The following is a 19,266-nucleotide window of genomic DNA, read 5'->3' as shown; positions in this document are numbered from 1 at the left end:
TTCTATACAGTGGTACCTCGGGTTAAGTACTTAATTCGTTCCAGAGGTCCGTTCTTAACCTGAACTGTTCTTAACCTGAAGCACCACTTTAGCTAATGGGGCCTCCTGCTGCCGCCGCGCCGCCGGAGCATGATTTCTGTTCTCATCCTGAAGCAAAGTTCTTAACCTGAAGCACTATTTCTGGGTTAGCGGAGTCTGTAACCTGAAGCGTATGTAACCCGAGGTACCACTGTACACATCTATTGAACTCAGTAGGGCATACTTCTTACACATGTATACGAGAGTACTATCAGTTTGGTAGCTGGAAATACTGATTTGAACATAAAGCCCTTACCCCTGAAGAACATATTTGCCACTATACTTGGAGATAAGGACCCAGATTCAATAGACTGCTGATCTGATCACTTTTGGCATTTCCCATGACCCTGATTGACAGTGACTTTTTAAACACGGGGCATATTTTGAATTGAGGAAGAACTGAAGAGACTGCAATCTTGGCTCTGCTATTGGCTGACTCCCATGTAACCTTGACACACTATTGCACTTGACATGGAAGCTTTCCAAAACTCTAGAATTTCATACTATTGTTGTTCTTTGGGAATATATATATATATGTTTATTTATATGCCACCTTTGAAGGCATAGCCTTCGCAAGTCATTCCCAATACCCTTTCCCTTTCCATGTAGTTATAAAGACTAATTGGGGGATTAATGAAATAATGGTGGTGAGGAAAGTCCTTTTCACCTCTCATATTCTCTTTTAAAATTAGAAGTGGACCATGGAGGGCGTCCCTTGAGCCGCATGCCTGCTGGAGAGCGTAGAGGTTATATCGGCCAACATTAATGCAGAGACAGTGATTGAATAAATAACAAAAATAGATCTAAAATGGTGCTTCATGACATGGCACTAAGTATGGCATTGTCTCTCCCCCTCCTCTGAAAGAAGCCATTTCATCTTTTTATGGCTTGTGTGGGTGGGTGTTTTCTTCTTCCCAGAAGTCTGGAGGGGAGAAAGCTTTGAGGCTAAGTGAATAACTGCTTTTAAATAAAACGTGTGCAAGTATATATTTATCTGAAAGGCTGGATCATCTCCAAAAGAATAATGAGTGCCTCAGCCAAGCAGAGAATGTTCTCTGTACAATACCTGTGACCCAGAGAGGAAAGACTAGATTGCTCGAGGGAGTTGCCAGCTGTCCTTCTCTTTTCAGACTAGATTCCTTCCTTTCCAGGATACGTAAAGCCTCCCACATAATCAGCTTGCAGCTCAGCAAGTGCACATTTGCCACCCCTTTGCTTTGTGGGCATCAGAGATCTTCTCTCAAGGAAGTGCTTTTGTTGGGAAAGGATTCCATATTCCCAGCACTCGGAGCACAATATCATATAATATTATTGCTGGGGAAATGCAATTCTTTCTCCCAGCTAGCATAGAGCTGTTGGAAATTATAGTGCTGCCTGGAATATGGTTTTTGTGAAACTGTTGGATAGTTCCTGAGACATTACCGATAACTGAGGGAGAAAAACCAACTCTCAAGTGCCCATTGTATGCTGCAGTGCAAATAGTGATATTCAGCCTGCAGGGAGGGCACTGGAATGGAAGCTGCCGTTGAACAAGGCAAAATGCAGAAAAAATGCATGTCAAGTTGAAACCAGGCAGCCAGTCTTCAGACTTTGCCTTGAAACTAGTTAGCTTCTTTTGCAAGTCCCCTTTTTGCACATCAGAGGGTTCTCCAAAACAGCACAACCATCCTATTCTGCAGTAAGACTGCCACCTGCCTTCCATTATATGTCAACTAGATCTCAGGCCTTTGACTCTAGACTTACAATTGCTAAAAGTTGGTAGACTTTGAATCCGGAGTTGCTAAAGGTTGCGTCAGTAAGGGCATACTTTTAAAAAGCCAATATTTGGAATTCAAGGGTTCTGCGCTCTGCCAAACCCAAAAAGGAAAAACGGATTTCAAACGTTTTTCAGTACTTCCCGTTGCCATAGGACACTAAAAACTTGGGCGCCTGATTAATTAATAGCAGGTATGTGCTTGGATCTTGTGGCTTCCTCTGACCCATCCATTTGGAAGATGAGGGGCTGTCTGCTTTGCTGGGCAAATTTTGAATAGCCACCCCTTGCAAATCCAGAATTCTGCACTTCCCTCTGCTGCCAATTATTTAGTTACCCATCTTTCATCAACAATGCCTTTCCGGTAATAAGCTTCAGCATTTTATGCTAAAGGTTTTATAATCATTGCTGCCAGTATTACGTCTGCTTGTAACGTTCAAGTGTGACTTCTGTTCTTGTGTAGTCAAAAGAGCACCAAAGTTTGTATCAGCAGGTTTGATGGAACTGAGGTTTGCAGAAATACCAAAAAAGGGGGGGGGATCATTGGGGGGGGGGAGTGCAGTGCCGACTCAGCCTGCTCAGTAGTGATGGGCTGCTGGCTGCCTGTTAAGGGGGAGAATGGAATGGAGAAGAATGGGAGAGAGCATGGCTGGCAGTGAGCAGGAATACTCTGCTGTGCAATGTTTTGCTGTTGTTGGTCAGTGTGGTGTAGTGGTTAAGAGCGGTAGTCACGTAATCTGGGGAACCGGGTTCGTGTCTCTGCTCCTCCACATGCAGCTGCTGGGTGACCTTGGGCCAGTCATACTTCTTTGAAGTCTCTCAGCCCCACTCACCTCGCAGAGTGTTTGTTGTTGTTGTTGTTGTTAAATAATTTTTATTAACCGACCAAGCAAATCAAATCACATCACATCACATAAATTCCGAATTACAAAGCCGAATTTTAAATTTTTGTTGAGGGGACCCATATTTCAAGTTCCGAACGGGGATTCCGATCATCTTCTTGCTGCTGCATTAATATCCAAATCAGTCCAAATAAAGTTCATAAATCTATCCAGTCTTATCTTGCTGTTTCCACATCTCATCTTGTTCGTATATATATTTTATTTATTTATGATCTCTTCTGATAATCTTCTTAAGCAGATAAACCCCAATTGTAATCCTGTGTGAATTTTTCCATTCGTCCAGTCCTCATATTGAGATGGTTTCCATATATCATTGCTTTCATAAATAACATCGTTCTTTCCATCATTTATCTCACAAACTGTCGTTCTTAAGTCCCTCTGAGGAGTCTCACACACCATACAAAAGCAGCTCTATTCCTCCTCCCAGACTCAAGTCCTCCGACAGAGCTTGCCAACATGGCGACGGTATTTTTAACTGCGTCATTCCAAAGCTCTTATACATTCCACAATCTTCTTAAAACATGCTTTGGTTAGAAAATTTATCTCCACACAGTCTTAAATCCACAGCTTAAGTCATTAAAACGACATTTCTGACTTGTGAGGGGGGGGGATTCTTGTTTAATCACATAGAGGAAAGAAAGGAAAGTTTTTTTCCCCCTCCCCCATCAGTCCCTTTGCCATACTGAGTCTTGGCATATCTTCTCATGATTTATTCTTGTTCCTCTGACTCGTCTTGTTTTATCAGAGATCTCTTCTGTTAGCAGTCTTTACTCGCCCTCCTTCCTTGAAATATGTGCATTCGCTTCATCCTAATTGTTTCTTTTGAAGTTCTTGCAGCTAGTGGTGTGGATCAGAGACGGCGTCCAGGAGCGCCGAAATCCCACAGGAGGGCATTGTGCCTAGTGCCCCCATCCCCACAAATTCGGGGGTGGTATAGGGCACAGCAGGCAAGGGCAGCCCCCCCTCACAACCTTGGGGGAGTAGGGAGGCTATTTACTCCCATCACAGCCTCCTAATTACCTCGTGTGGGTCAGAGAGATGTTATTGTCAGCCATCTTCCGATGCGCCCCTAGTGGCCCCTCCACAGAGTGTTTGTTGTGGGGGAGGAAGGGAAAGGAGAATGTTAGCTGCTTTGAGACTCCTTAAAGGGAGTCAAAAGGCGGGATATCAAATCCAAACTCCTCTTCTTCTTCTTCTTCTTCTTCTTCTTCTTGGTCCCACTTATATTTTAGATATAATGATGGGCACAATCCACTGGAGTGTTGAACATGCTTAAATCAATGTCTTAAGCAGAATTTGCGTTGAATTGTAGCCGGTTTCTTTAGTGCACAGAATGCACCACAGCTGCAAATATTGGAAGACCTTTGTCGCAGATTTTTCTAGCATGTCATTCATTTGTTCCTGAATCTTATTTGAGTGTGTCTGACTGTACATTTGGGAGTATGGCTGTACAGTCAAACCAATCTCATCTGAGTACATTCTGCCGAATTAGCCAGTGCACAGAACGGAACTATGTTCTAGCCGTGGAAGTCAGAATGGTGGAGAACACAGCTAAAGTTAAACTGTAACTGCAACAAAGGGCTTGTCCCCTTGCCTGCTCCTTTCCTGGGGCAAACCTGCTCTGAACTGGAACAAACAGCAATCCGGAGAGAACCGAAATTGCTGTTTGTTCCTATTGAGCGCTAAAGAGCAGTTTTCCCTGGGGTGGAAGCAGTGGGACAAAATAAAGTGTAGATAAGCCCTCAGTGTAAGCAAGTGCAAAGTGATGTTTGGGTGGGTGTCTGGGTAGGACTAAGTTCCTATATATGCTTATGGGGTCTGAACTGGCAGGGGCTGGCCAGAAAAGAGAGAATGATGCATAGCTCAGTGAAAATGTTGACCCAGCACATGGCAACTGTAAAAAAACAAAAAAACAAAATTACTTGTTAGGGATCATTAGAAAGGGTTTGAAAATTGGGGTGGGGGATGGGAGGAATGTCAATGTCATAAGGCCGTTATACAAATTATAGTGCATGCAGACTTGGAATACTGCATACAGTTCTGGTTGGCGCACCTCAAAGGGATATTACGGAGCTGGAAATGATTTAGAAAATCCTGCCGGTGGTCATGGAGCTAGAGCAAACTCCCCCACGAGGAGATGTTACAAAATTTTAGTTTAGAGAAAAGGGCCAGGTGGAACATGACCAGGGGTATACAAAATGTGTGCATGGGGTGGTGAAAGCAGATAGGAGTTGTTTCTCCCTCTCTTGTAATACTAGAACCCGGTACCATCCAATGTGGCTGAGCATTGGAAGTGTCGGTATGAAAAGGAAGCACTTTTTGCACAGCGCATAGTTAAATTATGGAATTCACTATCCCCAAATGTAGTAATGGCCACCTCCTTTGATGGCCTTGAAAGAGGGTTAGATAAATTCATGGAGAATGGAGTTAGCAGTGACCACTAGCCATGCTATCTAGGCACTATGCCCAGTTTTGGAGGCAGCTGCTGGGAAGCAGGTTGGGCTTGGAGGCTTCCCATAGGCTACTGGCTGGCCACTGTAGGAATATAGCCTAGATGGGCTTTGGTCTGGTCCAGGAAAGCTCACCTTATATTCCTAACTAAGGCTTCTTTCATCCATTTGTTGATTCATTCCACATGCATGGAGGGGAGGGAGGGACTGTGCCTCGTGGTCCTGTCCCAGATGTTTCTGCACCCTGCCTGCAACATCCACACATTCCTCAGGATTTTTGCAGACATGTTGCTATGTATGTGCAGTTTATGTAGATAAGTACCTTATGTAGATAAGTTGGGGTGGGGGGAGTACTGCCAGGGAGACACAGCAAGCCACTCATTTATCCTACATGTGGCAGATGCAAGTTAATGGGACCTGAATTCAAGTCAAATCCCATTGCTTTCATTGAGCCTCAGCCATGGCTGGCTAGTTTGATATATTTTCCAGTTCATCCTCTTTATTGTGAACACAGTGGTGGATTTGTCCAGCATGTCTTCACCAAAACATCAGCAAACCACTACTTGTATGTACTTTTTGGGGCGATAGTGATCAGATTATTTCGCTCTTCTCCAGAGCTCCCTGCAAGGGTGTCTGACTTATTGAGCAGTCTGCATTGCTGCAATCCCATTGCTGTCTGATAATGGGATAGGCCATATTTCAAGCGCTCTGGTGTGTTAATCCAGAACAACACTATTCAGTGGCGTTCCCTTTGATTCCTGAAACATCTTGTTCCTTTACTAAGAATGTTAAATTGAAACAGGCCACTGCAGCTACTGTCACTCTTTCAACAGGATGCAATGGAGAAAATGGGGAGAGTTGGGAGAGTTGTGCTGCCAAACCACAAGGATAAAAGGTAATGGATTTGTTTTTCTCTTCTTCAGCTTATCAGCGTAAAAGAGCTACACTGTCTACAGTTAAAGCTGTCTACTCTTGACTTTTTGTATGGCGGTGGACAGAACTTAACATATTTTCCTTCTTTCTTCGCCTCTCCAATGGGAAAGACACAGGACTTATCAAAACATGGTGGTCATACAAACTTAAGCAACTACATCAGTTAGATGTGCAAATAACTCTGCCATCTGAATGCTTCAAAGTACAGAAAGTTCTGTTGAGGTGAAACCAAGATATATACAGGCATCCCCCCCCCACTTAGGCGCACACACAACTGTACTGGGAAACAAATAAGTAATTTAATTCAAACCTGGAGATGGCGGGATAGAGCTGGAGAGTTCCCGTGGCTCGCAAGGGGACCCTCCCTGGAGCCCAAAGAGAACTTTAGTGTGGGTGGAGGAAGCCCTGAAGAGACTAGAGGCACAGAAGGCTTTGTTTAGGCTGCTCAGCTTCCCCGCCTAGCAGCTGACGTGCGTGGTAGCACAGCAGCAGCAGCATCCATTTTCAGCACGTCCTCAAGCCTCTAGCTGGCCCAAGCTTCTATTCTAGTTGAAGAGAGAGGTTTTGCAGGGGGGGTTCCCCACTTGTTTGATTTTCACTTATGCACATGAGGGCCCAGAACATAACCCTCACGTAAGTGCGGCGGGGGGATACCTGTATTTAAGCCAGAGCCAAACATAAGGCAGCCAACACAGTGCTTGAAGACCCTAGGTGTGCTTCTTTGCTGCAAAGGTGATAATTTGCAGGGCAGAAGGGGTGAGCAGGAGCTGCTTAACCTCTTCCCTACCCAGTGCTTTTCCTCTGCTGCCCTTCACATTTAGTCACTTGTGCCTCCTGCTGTCGCCCCACTTGTTGTATACCCTGATACATATTTGCTGCATCACTTGAGGAAGAGCCATTGGAAGGGGAAGGGACTACATGGAGTAAACGAGGAAATAGGGTAACGATTAAGCAAGCAACATTCCTGAGCATAGCCAGGGTGTGCAGATGTGTGTTGGCCACCATGTGGTAGGTTAAAAAGATCTGAAAGTATAGCAACCTCTACGTATGGTGAAAACTCTACGCCAAGTACTTGGGGATGTTGAGGCAAAGAAAGAAACTGCAGATACTGCAGAAATCTACGTGGCTGTTCAGGAGCTGGCATTTCCCTAGTGTGGTGCTTCAGTTGCCAGCTAGGAGGTAAACGAGAGGGGGAATTTTCGGGGGGGGGTGCAATTAGGAATGGGATATGAGGAGGCAGCAAACTGGCAAACAGTTCACAGAGCAAATAAGTGCAGAAAGATGTATTCATGGGCCCAAAAGAAGACTAAAAGTTGAGTTAGAGAGGTCAAAGGAGGAGAAAAATCCCTGAATGAAGGAGATGCTATAGGAGGAACTGAAATCTATCACTGCAAAGAAGCAAGGTTAAATAATATTGGAAAAACAAAAGATGGCAACTGGGATGTTTGGGATAAAAGACAGTTGTGAGTGGGTTATTAAAATGCTCATCTGCAGGGCTATTTCAGGGTTACTCATGCACGTACTTTTGTAACACAAGAAAACCTTTAATATATTTTTTTTCCTAAGCTGTACAATAGCTTTCATTCTTTCTTAATGCAGCTTTGCTACATTACTGTGCTATGCCATATTGTGTGCCCCAATCAGATATGAATTACAGCACATGTTGCTTCATAATATAAAGCAAGGGGGGGGGGAGAGAGAACTTATTCAAGAAGTGCTACAGCACCATCTACAGGCTTAGTGGAAGGTCTACAGATGTCCTAATTGATTCTTCCATTTTTTATTTTGCATTTGCAGTGAAGACTTTAATCTGGTTGTAAGTTTTTAGTATAAGAAAACGTAAACTTTAAAATGGAGACAGGGCAAGATGGATCCAGTATTTAATAATGATAATAATAATAATAATTAATTAAAGATGTGTTGGAAGTGTTCACAATTTAACCCCCCCCCCGACTCCCACAAGCTGGGGGAGTGGGCTTGTATTACTATTGTGTATTCAGCACAGCCATTGCTTTAGCAGTCTGATACATTGTCACTTGCCATGGGGGAAATACAAGGGCAGGAAGGGCAGCTTCCTAGTTTAGAATATTTTGAACTATGCCTTTGAAACCTTGGTCTTTATTAAGATGACAGCCCAGACACGTGCAATATATATACAGATTAGGAGGAATGTCACTGCTGATGAAGACAATTTCACACACATTTATTTTGCTTCCCACCCCCCTCCCTTCCCCAGAAATTAGAGGGCCTTTCTTATTTTAAACAAATCAACCTGTATCTTTAGTGTCAAACTGGGGGTAAGGTTTATGGCCATAGTCAGGCATTTTCTGGGTAAGCTCTCTCAAAGGACACAGGAGCAGCACAAAGACAATTGTGTGCCCTTGCACAAGTCCTCTTCACTTCGGTGAGTGTGACCTGCACAAAAGGGGTCATCGTAGATTCTTATTTTCTTTTTTTAATGACAAGTACAGTACTTTCCTAGAGTTTTCATTGCTTCAATTTGTGCTTTCCCCACAGATTTTATGACAAGAAGTACCAGGTGTTTCTGAAACTCGTGGAACATCAGCGGGAATATAAAACCATCATGCAGAGTTTGTAGACACCATGAAGGAGAATTACTCATGATGTTGGAAGAGTGGTGGTGTTCCCCCCCCACACACACACTCATTCTATTTCTTTATTCCTTTATCTGAATCAATGATGCTCCATAATGTACTTACATTTCTAATTTTATAAAAATACGTTGAATACTTTATTGCCTGTTGAGCAGGTTCTCTAAGCTACTGCCAAATACCAAATCAAAGAAGGAGCTTTTGCCTCCAGTGAAAGCAAATGACAAATTGCTATGGGATAAGTCAGATGAAGTCTTACAATATACAAGAGGCCCCATGGAACATGTGCACTCTGTATCCACGGGGCCTCTTTTTAAGGACTCACCCTGTATTTTTCCTTCCTACCATCTTAGACTGGGATCAGCTTTCTGCTATAACCCGCCACTATCAACATTTATAGCAAAATTAATCTAGAACTTCCATAAAATTCCTCTCCTTAAATATCTCATGCATTTATTTTAACTGATCACTAAGAGTTAAACACATTTACACCCTGTGGGTCTAGTTCACATCAAAAGTCACGGTATATACCCTAAATAAATTGCCCTCCTCCGTTTTCCTGGGCTCATTCTCCTAACTCTATCTCTGACTTTCACCTCTGGGCTTTTCCTTGCACACACACCCCACCGCGGTTCTCCCCCAGGTTGCCATTCCCTAGCAACATAAAGGAAGGGTAAGGATTTCAGATAATGAGGTTGCAAAGTAGCCGGTTAATCTTATGGGTAGCCAGAAATAGCACAAATGTCTGGTTCAATTAACTAGATCTCCTTTAAACACTGTTGTCCCAGGCAGCATTTCAACATTCGTGCTCTATAGCACCACCTTGTGGTAGAATGAGGCACAGTTGGATCACAGTCCTTCACCTGCTGCCTCCCCCAGGATACGAAGTCTCTCAAGCAACAAGAAGCAGGAAGCAATTGTTACAGTAGGTGACCGGAAAGATCCTGCCCAGAACAACCAGTCTATGAGACTCTGTACTCCTGCTGCAAACCTTGTATCTGTAAACACATATTGCATTTGTTCTTGCTTGCCCTGCACTTGCTAACCCATGGATTGTAGCAATCATACCACCAGGGACTTCATAAACAAATAAATATTAGGATGTGTGCACGTGCTAGAAGAAGAAATGCATGACAAGTTTCAGAACACTGTAAACAATAAATCTTTATATGCATGCATTCTTATGCACAGCTAACACATAAAAACCTGAATTCCTTTCCACCATGCAAACACGTAACAAGCTACATATAAACTGGATTCATAGCTTATTCATCGGTTATTTATTTATTAGATTTCTATAGCCGCCCACCAATAAATATTCCCCAGGTGGCTCGCAACAATATATTCAAAACACAATATATAATCATAATTTAAAAAGCAAACAGAGACAATAAAAGACAGCAAAACAAAAAACAAAACATCCTTGCGTAAACCTATTTTTAAAGCCTGGATGTACAACTTCTTTATTCACTCAGGTTTAACTGTACTAACTGCATTGGAGGAGGGAAGGTGCCAGGTAAGCCTCTATGAGGAGGCAATTCCATAGCTGAAGTGTCAGTACCCAAAAAAAGTCCCTCTCCTTTGTAGTCACCTGCCTTGTCTTCACTGAGAGGCACTTGGGGCAGGAACCTTGAAGGGGATTCTAAGGTTTCCATAGAGATCTCTGAGAGGAGGTAAACTTCCTAGTCATTTTTATTGCCTTTGTATTTATATAGCCCCATCCTGCTCAAGACGTCAGTGCTTATATCAGATATCATGGATTTTCATTTGGTTTTGTCCTAAGTCACTATAAGGATGTACGGTATATGAAACCTGCTTACAGTACACAAAGCCACCTTGAAACCAAAGCACAACTGGGAGCCTCAGCATAAGGAAGTGACTTTCAAAGAGCATGCTTGTTTCCAAAAGATTCAGGTAACGCTGCTCCAAGGTGCCTTTTCTGATCCAGTCTAATACCCTTGTGCCAGTTTTTGGGAGTATTTATTAATGGGTGGCAATATGAGGACTGTTGCAACTATTGGCAAGCATATCCAAACCGTAATCCCTATACATGTATCTGTAATACTGCACATGGCAAAGGATTACCTTAGATCAGTAAACTGCTGAATCTGGAGGTCTGTTCTGGACCTTCTAGCAGACAACGTTTTTCCCCTGTGTGCGCCAAACACACACAAGTCTGCCTGTTCGTCTTCGTCTCTCTATAGTCTTTTAATGATGTGCAAAAAATCATTTGTCGTTTTGAGGGCTCCACATTAATCAGAGTTGCAGTACAGTATTTTCATGTTTATATGTACTTCATGTTTTCTAGCCATATCTGAGTTGTTGAGCTGTGGAACAGTTGGATAAGATCTTCGCCACTGTGCCTTCTAGGAGTCAGTCTTAAGTACCACAAATGCGAAATTGTCATTTTAGAATGGCAGCAGTGCACTTCTTGAGGCTTGTGGACATAGTTGGGTGTTAATCCATGATTAACGTTACAGCCTCCACCCATAAACTCCAGCGCTGCACACCAACCCTTAGCATTCTTCAAAGCTAAGGCCATTCTGTGTCGCTTCCAGAGACTAGGAAAATCCACCATTGTCTGGTTGGTTTCCTCATTATGAATAGCCAGCGCTTCAGCCCGTTATGATTCCAACAAAATGTTTTGTGTTGTGGAGCTCGTCATGTTCGCCCCTTCTGATTCCATCTGAGAGCAAATGTTTATCATACAGATTAAAAGTAGGAAAACAACAACTAGGTCATCAAACACACCCAGAATTCCACAAAGAGGTTCTGGCATCAGATCCAACGAAGAAGTCAAGCACATGAAGGTTCCAAAACAACAGATGACAACTCTGAGGAAGAAGATCCACACCAAACCGCCCAGTGTGAAGATCCCTCGTACGGCCAGGTTGATGAGAAGCGGCATGTCATAAAGATAATCTGTTAACTGGACATAAAATTTGGGTAAGGTTATGAAACTCTTTATTTTTCATGCTGCTGTTTTGGATTTGTTAAGTAAGAAGACGAGAATTACAGGGATGACTAAAAATCTGCCAGCAACAATCCTTCTTCCTCCTTTTTTCCTAATCACCATCCAGTAGTGATTCTTTCCTTATTGCCCCATTAAAAATACATGTTTTGCATTGTGCAAATTTGGCTAATGAGAATACTGGGTGCCACTTTTAAGAAGTTGGTTCGTTTTATGTGGAGTGCACACTCAAACAGGAAACCCAGGCTGTCTACACACTCCCATTTATTCTGTGTTCAGTCCACTCCTATTGCTGGTTTGGGAAGCTCAGTGTATGCTCAGTGTTTGGTATAATCCATAGCTATTCTGTATCTACCTTGTTGTCTCTTGTGAAATACTTTGTTCTAGCGTGTATTTTCCCAAACCAGCTTCGATCTGAATTTAGAAAGACAACGACCTTAGCTGCGTTTTAAGCCAGGAATGTCTAAAAGTTGCTACTTACAGGCCTAGGCTGTCCTGAGAAACGTTTGTTGTAATCTCTGATGTCATATACAGTTTGTTTGCTCGGCTTGTCGGGCTGATTTTCACAAGGCATGTTGTACAAAAGAATGACCTTCAGGTAAAAAAGAAAAAAGCATGAAGCGTCTCTTTAGATTAGAACTAAAAGACAAATCAGTGCTGTTTTATGCTTTTAATAAGCCTTTTGTTATTATGTCTTTGACCCCTGACTCATAGACTTTGTCCTCCAGTGGGTAAATTTCCTTCCCGGCAGGCAGCCTTCCTTATTCTGCTACCTTTGCGCATTGTGCCAAGGTAGGCAGCTAGCGGCCAAGATTAGAGGAGCATAAGGAGTTCATCTTGGGTGAGCTGAACGCAATGCAAGAAGCCAACCAGCTGTAATAAAAAGCCTGCTGTAAGCGCATTGTTTAATATTTGATAGGTGTTCCCAGATTTGACAGACATCAAATGAGAGATGCAGATGTTTTGTAGTAGCCTGCAAATTTATAAGCATTCTTCCTGGTACATATTTCCACCTCCTCTTGTGACTGTCGAAGAGCAGATGATCACAAGAGAAAACTCTTACTTTCTGTCTGCAGAGTGGGCAGCTGATTGCTTCTAGCCAAGGTCCATGTTTCCAGTATTCAATCAGACAGGAACCTAAAAAAGAAAAGAAAGAAAAAGTAGTATTGTAAGTACTGAAAACCTGCCTAGCACGAAGATTCCTTCATCACCCCTTAATCCCTTTGTCACCATGATCTAGTTCCCATACTGAGATTACATTTCTACCTGAAAACTATTGGAAAGGGGGAAAAACCCCAGGCTGCTCAGTGTTTAGGGACACTGCTGGGGACAGCGACAGAAACAGATGCTGTCAGAGTTATTTGCCACCCAGGTGTGACCTACTTTCGTAAAATGTGAGTGAAAATATGGTGTGTACAGTGGTACCTTGGGTTACATACGCTTCAGGTTACAGGCGCTTCATGTTACACACTCCGCTAACCCAGAAATAGTACCTTGGAAGCAAATAAACTTTGCTTCAGGATGAGAAGAGAAATCGTGCTCCGGCAGCACGGCGGCAGCAGGAGGCCCCATTAGCTAAAGTGGTGCTTCATGTTAAAAACAATTTCAGGTTAAGAACGGACCTCCGGAACGATTTCAGTACTTAACCCTAGGTACCACTGTAGTTGATTGCAGAAAAGTAGCAACATTTAAAACCTTGATCCTACAGGATGTTGTTGTGTTTTTTTCAAAGCCTTCACCAACTCCGTCCCTGAAATTATTCTGATAGCTCAGGTGATAGAGCATAAGACTCTTGATCCCAGGGTTGTGGGGTCAAGCCCCACATACAGCAAAAAGATTCCTGCATTGCAGGGATTGCACTAGATGACCCTTGTGGTCCATTCCCACTCTATGATTCTTTGATTTGACAATACATGTGGTTTTCTCACAGCTGTTCTGATATGGGCAGAAAAGGTCAGATAAAAATTGTTATGTACTGAGTTGAATAGGATTCATAATGCAGCAGTCTGATTGGTCCTAGAACAATAGGATCTAGAATGTAGCAGTCTGATTGGTCCACAGGAGCCACCCAATCCACCTCCAGGTAGAAGTGAATCCACAACCTGATTGGCCTACAGGAGAATCCTGGAATTAGCCAATCACGTGGGGCCCATTGTGTAAATGATGTATATAAATTCCTCCTCACCACTATGAGCTGAATAAAGAGCAACACTTTCAACTCCGAGTATATTTCAAAAATTAATGCAGCTGCATACACCGTGGGATACTCCCAATATCAGGGACATGGGTAGGGGTGATCCCGGGGCCCCTGGATCTCCTACCCCTTTCTCCGTTCCTAGCCATTTTTTTGTTTACAGGGCGGCTGGGCACAATGTGGAGAACAGTGCCAGCAAGACCCCAGGCACACACCGCCTCTTGCTTCACAGCAGCGGTGCCCAGAGTCTTATAAGCACCTACCAGCAGCCCTATTCAATAGACTGAAGCTTTAATGAATAATGCTAGAGATCCACATGGGTCAACTATACTGCTTGCAACCATATTATAGGCACATATGCAGATCTCAAAACAGAATCATACCAGCTTTTCAAAGCACTTAAAAATAATGTTTTGTAAATCATTTTCCTCTGTTGACTCATTTGCAGTGACAAAGCAGGGAGGAAGGGTGGGTCTCCGCCCCTTTTTTCCATGCTATTTCTGTATATATATCCACATTTTCAGAACTGACCTCAAATCTACTTTTAATCCAGGAAGCTGCAGAGTTTTGTGAGCCCCCCCCCCCCCAGAAACACTCTGTTGGCTATTAGCAATTAGAGAAAAATAATATTGGCCCAGGATCAACTTTCTACCCCATTTCCTGGACATATGGTTCGAGATATAGGTGAAATTTGAAACATCTTGGAAGAAATATAGGAATTCCTGGCGATAATACAGACTAACGATAATACATTCCCCCTATAAGTCATAGCCAATCATCATTTAAAGCCATCAAATAACAATATGAGTTTTAGATATGACACTTGCCCACCTTTGCTCTTCTTGGTGCCAAATTGAATTAAAAATATAGGTTTCAAATAAAATGTTTTGAGACATAGGAAAACATAGCCAATCCAAAACATGTCTATGTCTATATATTTCATTTTAATTATTTACTTAAAGTGTTCAGCACTGGGTTGGGCAGGGGGACGAATGCTCATTTATTTATTTATTTATTTATTTGTGAGAGCATTCCTATACTGCTTTTCAGCCCTGAATAAAGGCCCCTAACACATTTTACAATACTATAAAGCAATGCAACCATTAAATAATTCAAATTATTATAAGCACAATTTTAGCAAATATTAAAAGTGGTGTGGAGTGCCTTCCATCAGCTTTAGCCGGTGGCCCAGCTATGCCTCTACCTGTACAAGGGATAGCCTAACCTCTGTTGTCTATGCTCTGGTAACCTCTAGGCTTGATTACTGCAATGCGTTATACGCTGCCTCTGAAGATGGTTCGGAAACTTCAGCTGGTGAAGAATTCGGCAGCCAGGTTGCTCACCAGGGCAAGATGGTTTGAACATATTACACTGATCCTGGCTGGATTGCACATCTTGCCAATTCGATTTTAACCTACAGGCAGGTTAATATGAGAGAAGGCAGTTCTTCAGATAACCTGGTCCTAAATAACTTAGAGGCTATAACTTACCTATAAAGAACCAACACCTTGAAATGAGCACATGAATGAACCTAAAGCCAGAACAGTTGATGTAAGACTGGCATATTGTGATCTGCAAAGTGCCGATGATAGTATTCTGCCTGTTGCTTTTTGCACCAGCTGCAGTTTCCAAGCCCTCTTCAAGGGCAGACCCACAGAAAGCATGTTGCAGTAGTCTAACCTAGACTTGACCAATGTACGTGTCACTGTGGCCACTCTGAAAAAGGAGTCAAGGAAAACCCTTGAGATTATTTATTGATCCTATCTCCTCTTGGTACTGTATATATTGACTCGCTTGCTAGAACAATCTGGACTTGCTATAGCAAATTAGTCTTTGGGGTGGGAGTTTCCACTATTGGACACTTAACTCATTTCTGCTTTTTACTTGTGGCACACTAACATCAGAATGAAGAATGTAAGGGAAGAGGAAGTGGTTCCTGTGCGGATGTGATTAAATGCATGAAGGATCTTGTTTTACAGCAAAGGGTTTAATCAGATTATATCAGAACCCTTTTCTGGCTTTGTGAGGCAGATATACTGCATGCAGATGGGTTGCAATATGATTCAGATAGGCATAGTGTCATTTGGGGGCAAACGCTGTATAAATGTGGGGCAGTGAGAGTAATATACTTTTTAAAAAACCATTTTGTAGAGCTATATATTGGAGATTGGCTGGTGTCTCAGATTCAGTCATCATTAAGAGCTGCCTGATCTGAAAATCATTAATTTTTGTTCTATGGCTAGAGTTATAGATGGTGCATGGCTTAAGAATGAAGGACAATTGTGACAAAGAACTTTTCCAAATTGTTGTCGTCTCATGTAATTAAATGCTCATTTGTTGCTGTAGGTTCCAAGTCTGTCATTTGTTGTGGATATCTGACTTTTCCTAGACCTGCTATATTTTACATCTAGTAAAAAGTTGTGTTTTCCTCCCAGCTAGAAATCCCAGTTAAATTAAGACACCTTTGTGAGAATCACATGATATAGAAGAAAAGCAGACCAGTGCGTTGAACCTCTGAAATCTATAATACAGTTGACTGTATTTGTACAGAACAAGCATTTCATTGGAAGAAGTCCGAGTTTAATGTGATGCTATGGTTAATCTTTCCATTAAGTCCTTAATCTTTTTTCATTCTCGTTTTCTTTTTTTTTTAAGAAGGGCTTCAGTAACCACAGTGAAAAGCACTGGAGCAAGCACCTTTTATCTGCAGGAATAAGTGTTTTCCTTAAAACTCCAATGACTACAGCTTCAATCCAGCTGTGAGGAAAGCATGAGGCTGGAGATTATGGCTTTAAGAGTAGCCTCACACATTGTGGGAGTAAACAGGGCCTCCTAACCTTGACCTGTCTCACCCATGGCAATTCCAGCTATATCACAGACTTACGGCTCCCCCACTTTAGCTGCTAAAACAACAGAGAGAGGCTTATGCTGCAGTGGTAAAGTGCAACAGAGATGGGCAGTTCTCTTCCACTTCACATTCCTTTTTTTAAAAAAAATTGATACACCAAAAAAGGGGGGAAATTACAAATAAAAACAGTGATAAAGATGATATTAATTACAAATCAATAAAGCAAAAAGTGGTCCTTAGACTATAGACCTGACCTCCCATCCATTCCTTACTTTAATTATATATTATTTTTTGCCAACACACACTTTTCTCTTAAATTTAACTAATTATTGGTTTATCTTAAGTTTCATATCTTTCTTAAAGCTACTCCTAAAATTATTCAAATGCTGTGACAGAGTTTAAACTGCTGTAATTGTTTTTCAAATAAACTTTGAAGTCTTCCCATTTTGAGATAAATTCCTGTTTTGGTTTGCTCTTTATTTTTTCTGATAAACTGTCCAACTCCACATAATCTGTTCGCTTTTGGAACCATTCATGAATAGAGGGGATTTCATCACTCTTCCATTTTGTAGCGATAAGAACTCTTGCTGCCTCTTCCACTTCACATTCCAAAAGGCCTGGAGTTCCCACTGTTACCTTACAGTAGTTTACTGGTACTGCCCTGCTGTGGTCCTGGAGGGATGGGACTTGACTGAGAACCCTTAGGACATGGTGCAAGAAATAGCTGTGGTCTAAAATGCTAGTAGCATGGTGCAGTGGTGCTTTAAAGCAGTAATATTGCTGGCTGCTGTTGTCCTAGCACAGGAAATGAGGAAATGAGGCAGTGGCAGCCATCAACATCCCTGTGTTGCAGCAGTTCCAGCTCAGTCACTCAAGCTTTTTGGAGTTGGTATGAGGTTTCATCTTGCTCTGGCACTTGAAACCTTGTGCCTGGTTTTATATCAGGAATGGGAGCAGCGGGGACAGACCTCTTGGGCTCTGCCAGATGCTGTTGGACTACAGTTCTCACTTCCCCTGGTCATTGGTTAAGCTGACTGGAGTTCCCAATGGAGACATGGAGTCCCACAACTTCTGGAGAACCACAGGTTCCTCAGCCCTATCTTTGCTGTAAGGTCTGCTCTGATACTGTTTTCTATTGAGCAGACTGTAACAGGCAGCCTTATATTTACTATAGTATTTACTTCCCCAGAAACAAACTCCTGGTGGAGTTTGGGAATCATACGTTAAGTCCACAGATATTGTAGCATCGATACTGTTAACGGTACCAGAATACCACTGGTGGTTGTTTCTCTGTGATGCACCCATGATGGGGAGAATGCAGTCGCCATCTTTGGGGTGGCAGTTGGAGAAATTGATACGCAAGTCCTCAAAACATCATGTTATTGCAAATCCCTCAAAAACCAGTGTGAATTATCAAATATATTTGGGGTGGGGGAAGGGGAATTAATTTTAAAGTGGGTGTTGCCTTTTGCACCCTGAGCTTGGAGTTGTGATTCTGAAGAGGAAAAATTGAACGTGTGGGTGAAATCCAGGATATTTTATATTTAAGGTATAAGGAGTTGTGGGATACGTAGCACTAAATGTGTTGCCTATTCCCGTTTTGTTTTGTTAGTTGTTACCTATCAGTTTTCCAACTAATAATACGTCCTTTTGAGTTACTAGGCCCTCAGTTCAAAAACTTGCTATTAGGTTAGGATAATGGTTTTGACTGCAAGTTGCTTTCGTTCTCTTTTGCTATAGCTGCTGTTTCTTTTGGCGTTTTGCCCACGCCGTCAACTCCATTGGAGCTACTAAGTACAGAGCTAATACTCAGAGGCTCAGAAGTATCCGGTTCCTGTTTATTGTCGACAAGACTTCCTGGCTATCATAGAACTTCTTGATGCATCATTAGTAGGTACTATAGCAATGGATGAAGGGAAGTTGTTGCTGCATCTTATTTAAATACAATAAAGGACAAAAATTGTTATGTGTGTAATCAAGGTTAGCAAAAGCATTTTTCAGAACTAGATCATTCACCAGTGAAAGTAATTCCTTATCTCTAAGGAAATGAAGGTGGGGCCTGTCAGTTCTCTCCCTCTCTTTCTCTGAAGAGCCTCTCTTTCCTTGGCTAGGATGAAGAGGACCAGATGTAGTGGGGGGAAATTTAGCTTGTATAGTTTCATACTTGGATGTGTAAGCCATTGGGCAAGTTTTGAGCGTTAAGTGGAAGAGATGTCTGTAGGTGGAACAGTGTCTTTAGGTGCAGTCTGGGGTTTTTTTGTTTGCAAGGAAAATACCAATTCTGTATGGGGACCTGTAGGAGCACTGGGCCTTACCGTCCTGTTGTCAAAATACTGAAAACCTTATTTTGTTAAATATATATTTTTACAGCAAAGAAAGCAGTATTTATTAAGTGGGATCAAATTAATCCATTTGAATTAATTTATTTAGTGGGAAATTTCCTACTGTCTCTTCTACATTTTTTTCTTAAAAGCCTGTCTGCACAAAAGATATGTAGAATCAGGCAAATAAACAAGATTGAATTG

The 19,266-nt window shown here is 42.3% G+C and overlaps 2 protein-coding genes across 4 annotated transcripts in view; one reads left to right on the top strand and one right to left on the bottom strand.

The window, feature by feature from the left end:
* Window positions 1-8,869, top strand: part of FGGY (FGGY carbohydrate kinase domain containing) — a 152,501-nt gene extending 143,632 nt beyond the window's left edge. Inside the window, exons 15-16 of the mRNA XM_082228764.1 lie at window positions 6,017-6,078; window positions 8,634-8,869. Of these exons, the coding sequence (XP_082084890.1) occupies window positions 6,017-6,078; window positions 8,634-8,715 (144 nt within the window). The 3' untranslated portion in view covers window positions 8,716-8,869. The remainder of the gene's footprint in view (window positions 1-6,016; window positions 6,079-8,633) is intronic.
* A 1,003-nt stretch (window positions 8,870-9,872) lies between these two features.
* LOC309535574 (E3 ubiquitin-protein ligase RNF170-like) overlaps window positions 9,873-19,266 on the bottom strand; it is a 32,067-nt gene continuing 22,673 nt past the window's right edge. For all 3 annotated transcript variants that reach the window (XM_082228786.1, XM_082228788.1, XM_082228787.1), the window contains 3 exons: window positions 12,763-12,836; window positions 12,181-12,291; window positions 9,873-11,657 (listed from right to left, as the gene is read on the bottom strand). In XM_082228786.1, coding sequence (XP_082084912.1) covers window positions 11,352-11,657; window positions 12,181-12,291; window positions 12,763-12,836 — 491 coding nt within the window. In that variant the 3' untranslated portion in view covers window positions 9,873-11,351. The remainder of the gene's footprint in view (window positions 11,658-12,180; window positions 12,292-12,762; window positions 12,837-19,266) is intronic.

This window comes from Podarcis vaucheri (genome assembly GCF_965113315.1).
Source record: "Podarcis vaucheri genome assembly, chromosome: 6".
NCBI classification, from domain to species: domain Eukaryota; kingdom Metazoa; phylum Chordata; class Lepidosauria; order Squamata; family Lacertidae; genus Podarcis; species Podarcis vaucheri.
The sequence above is the reverse complement of the archived record's forward strand: the minus strand, read 5'-3'. Positions and strand labels throughout refer to the sequence as shown.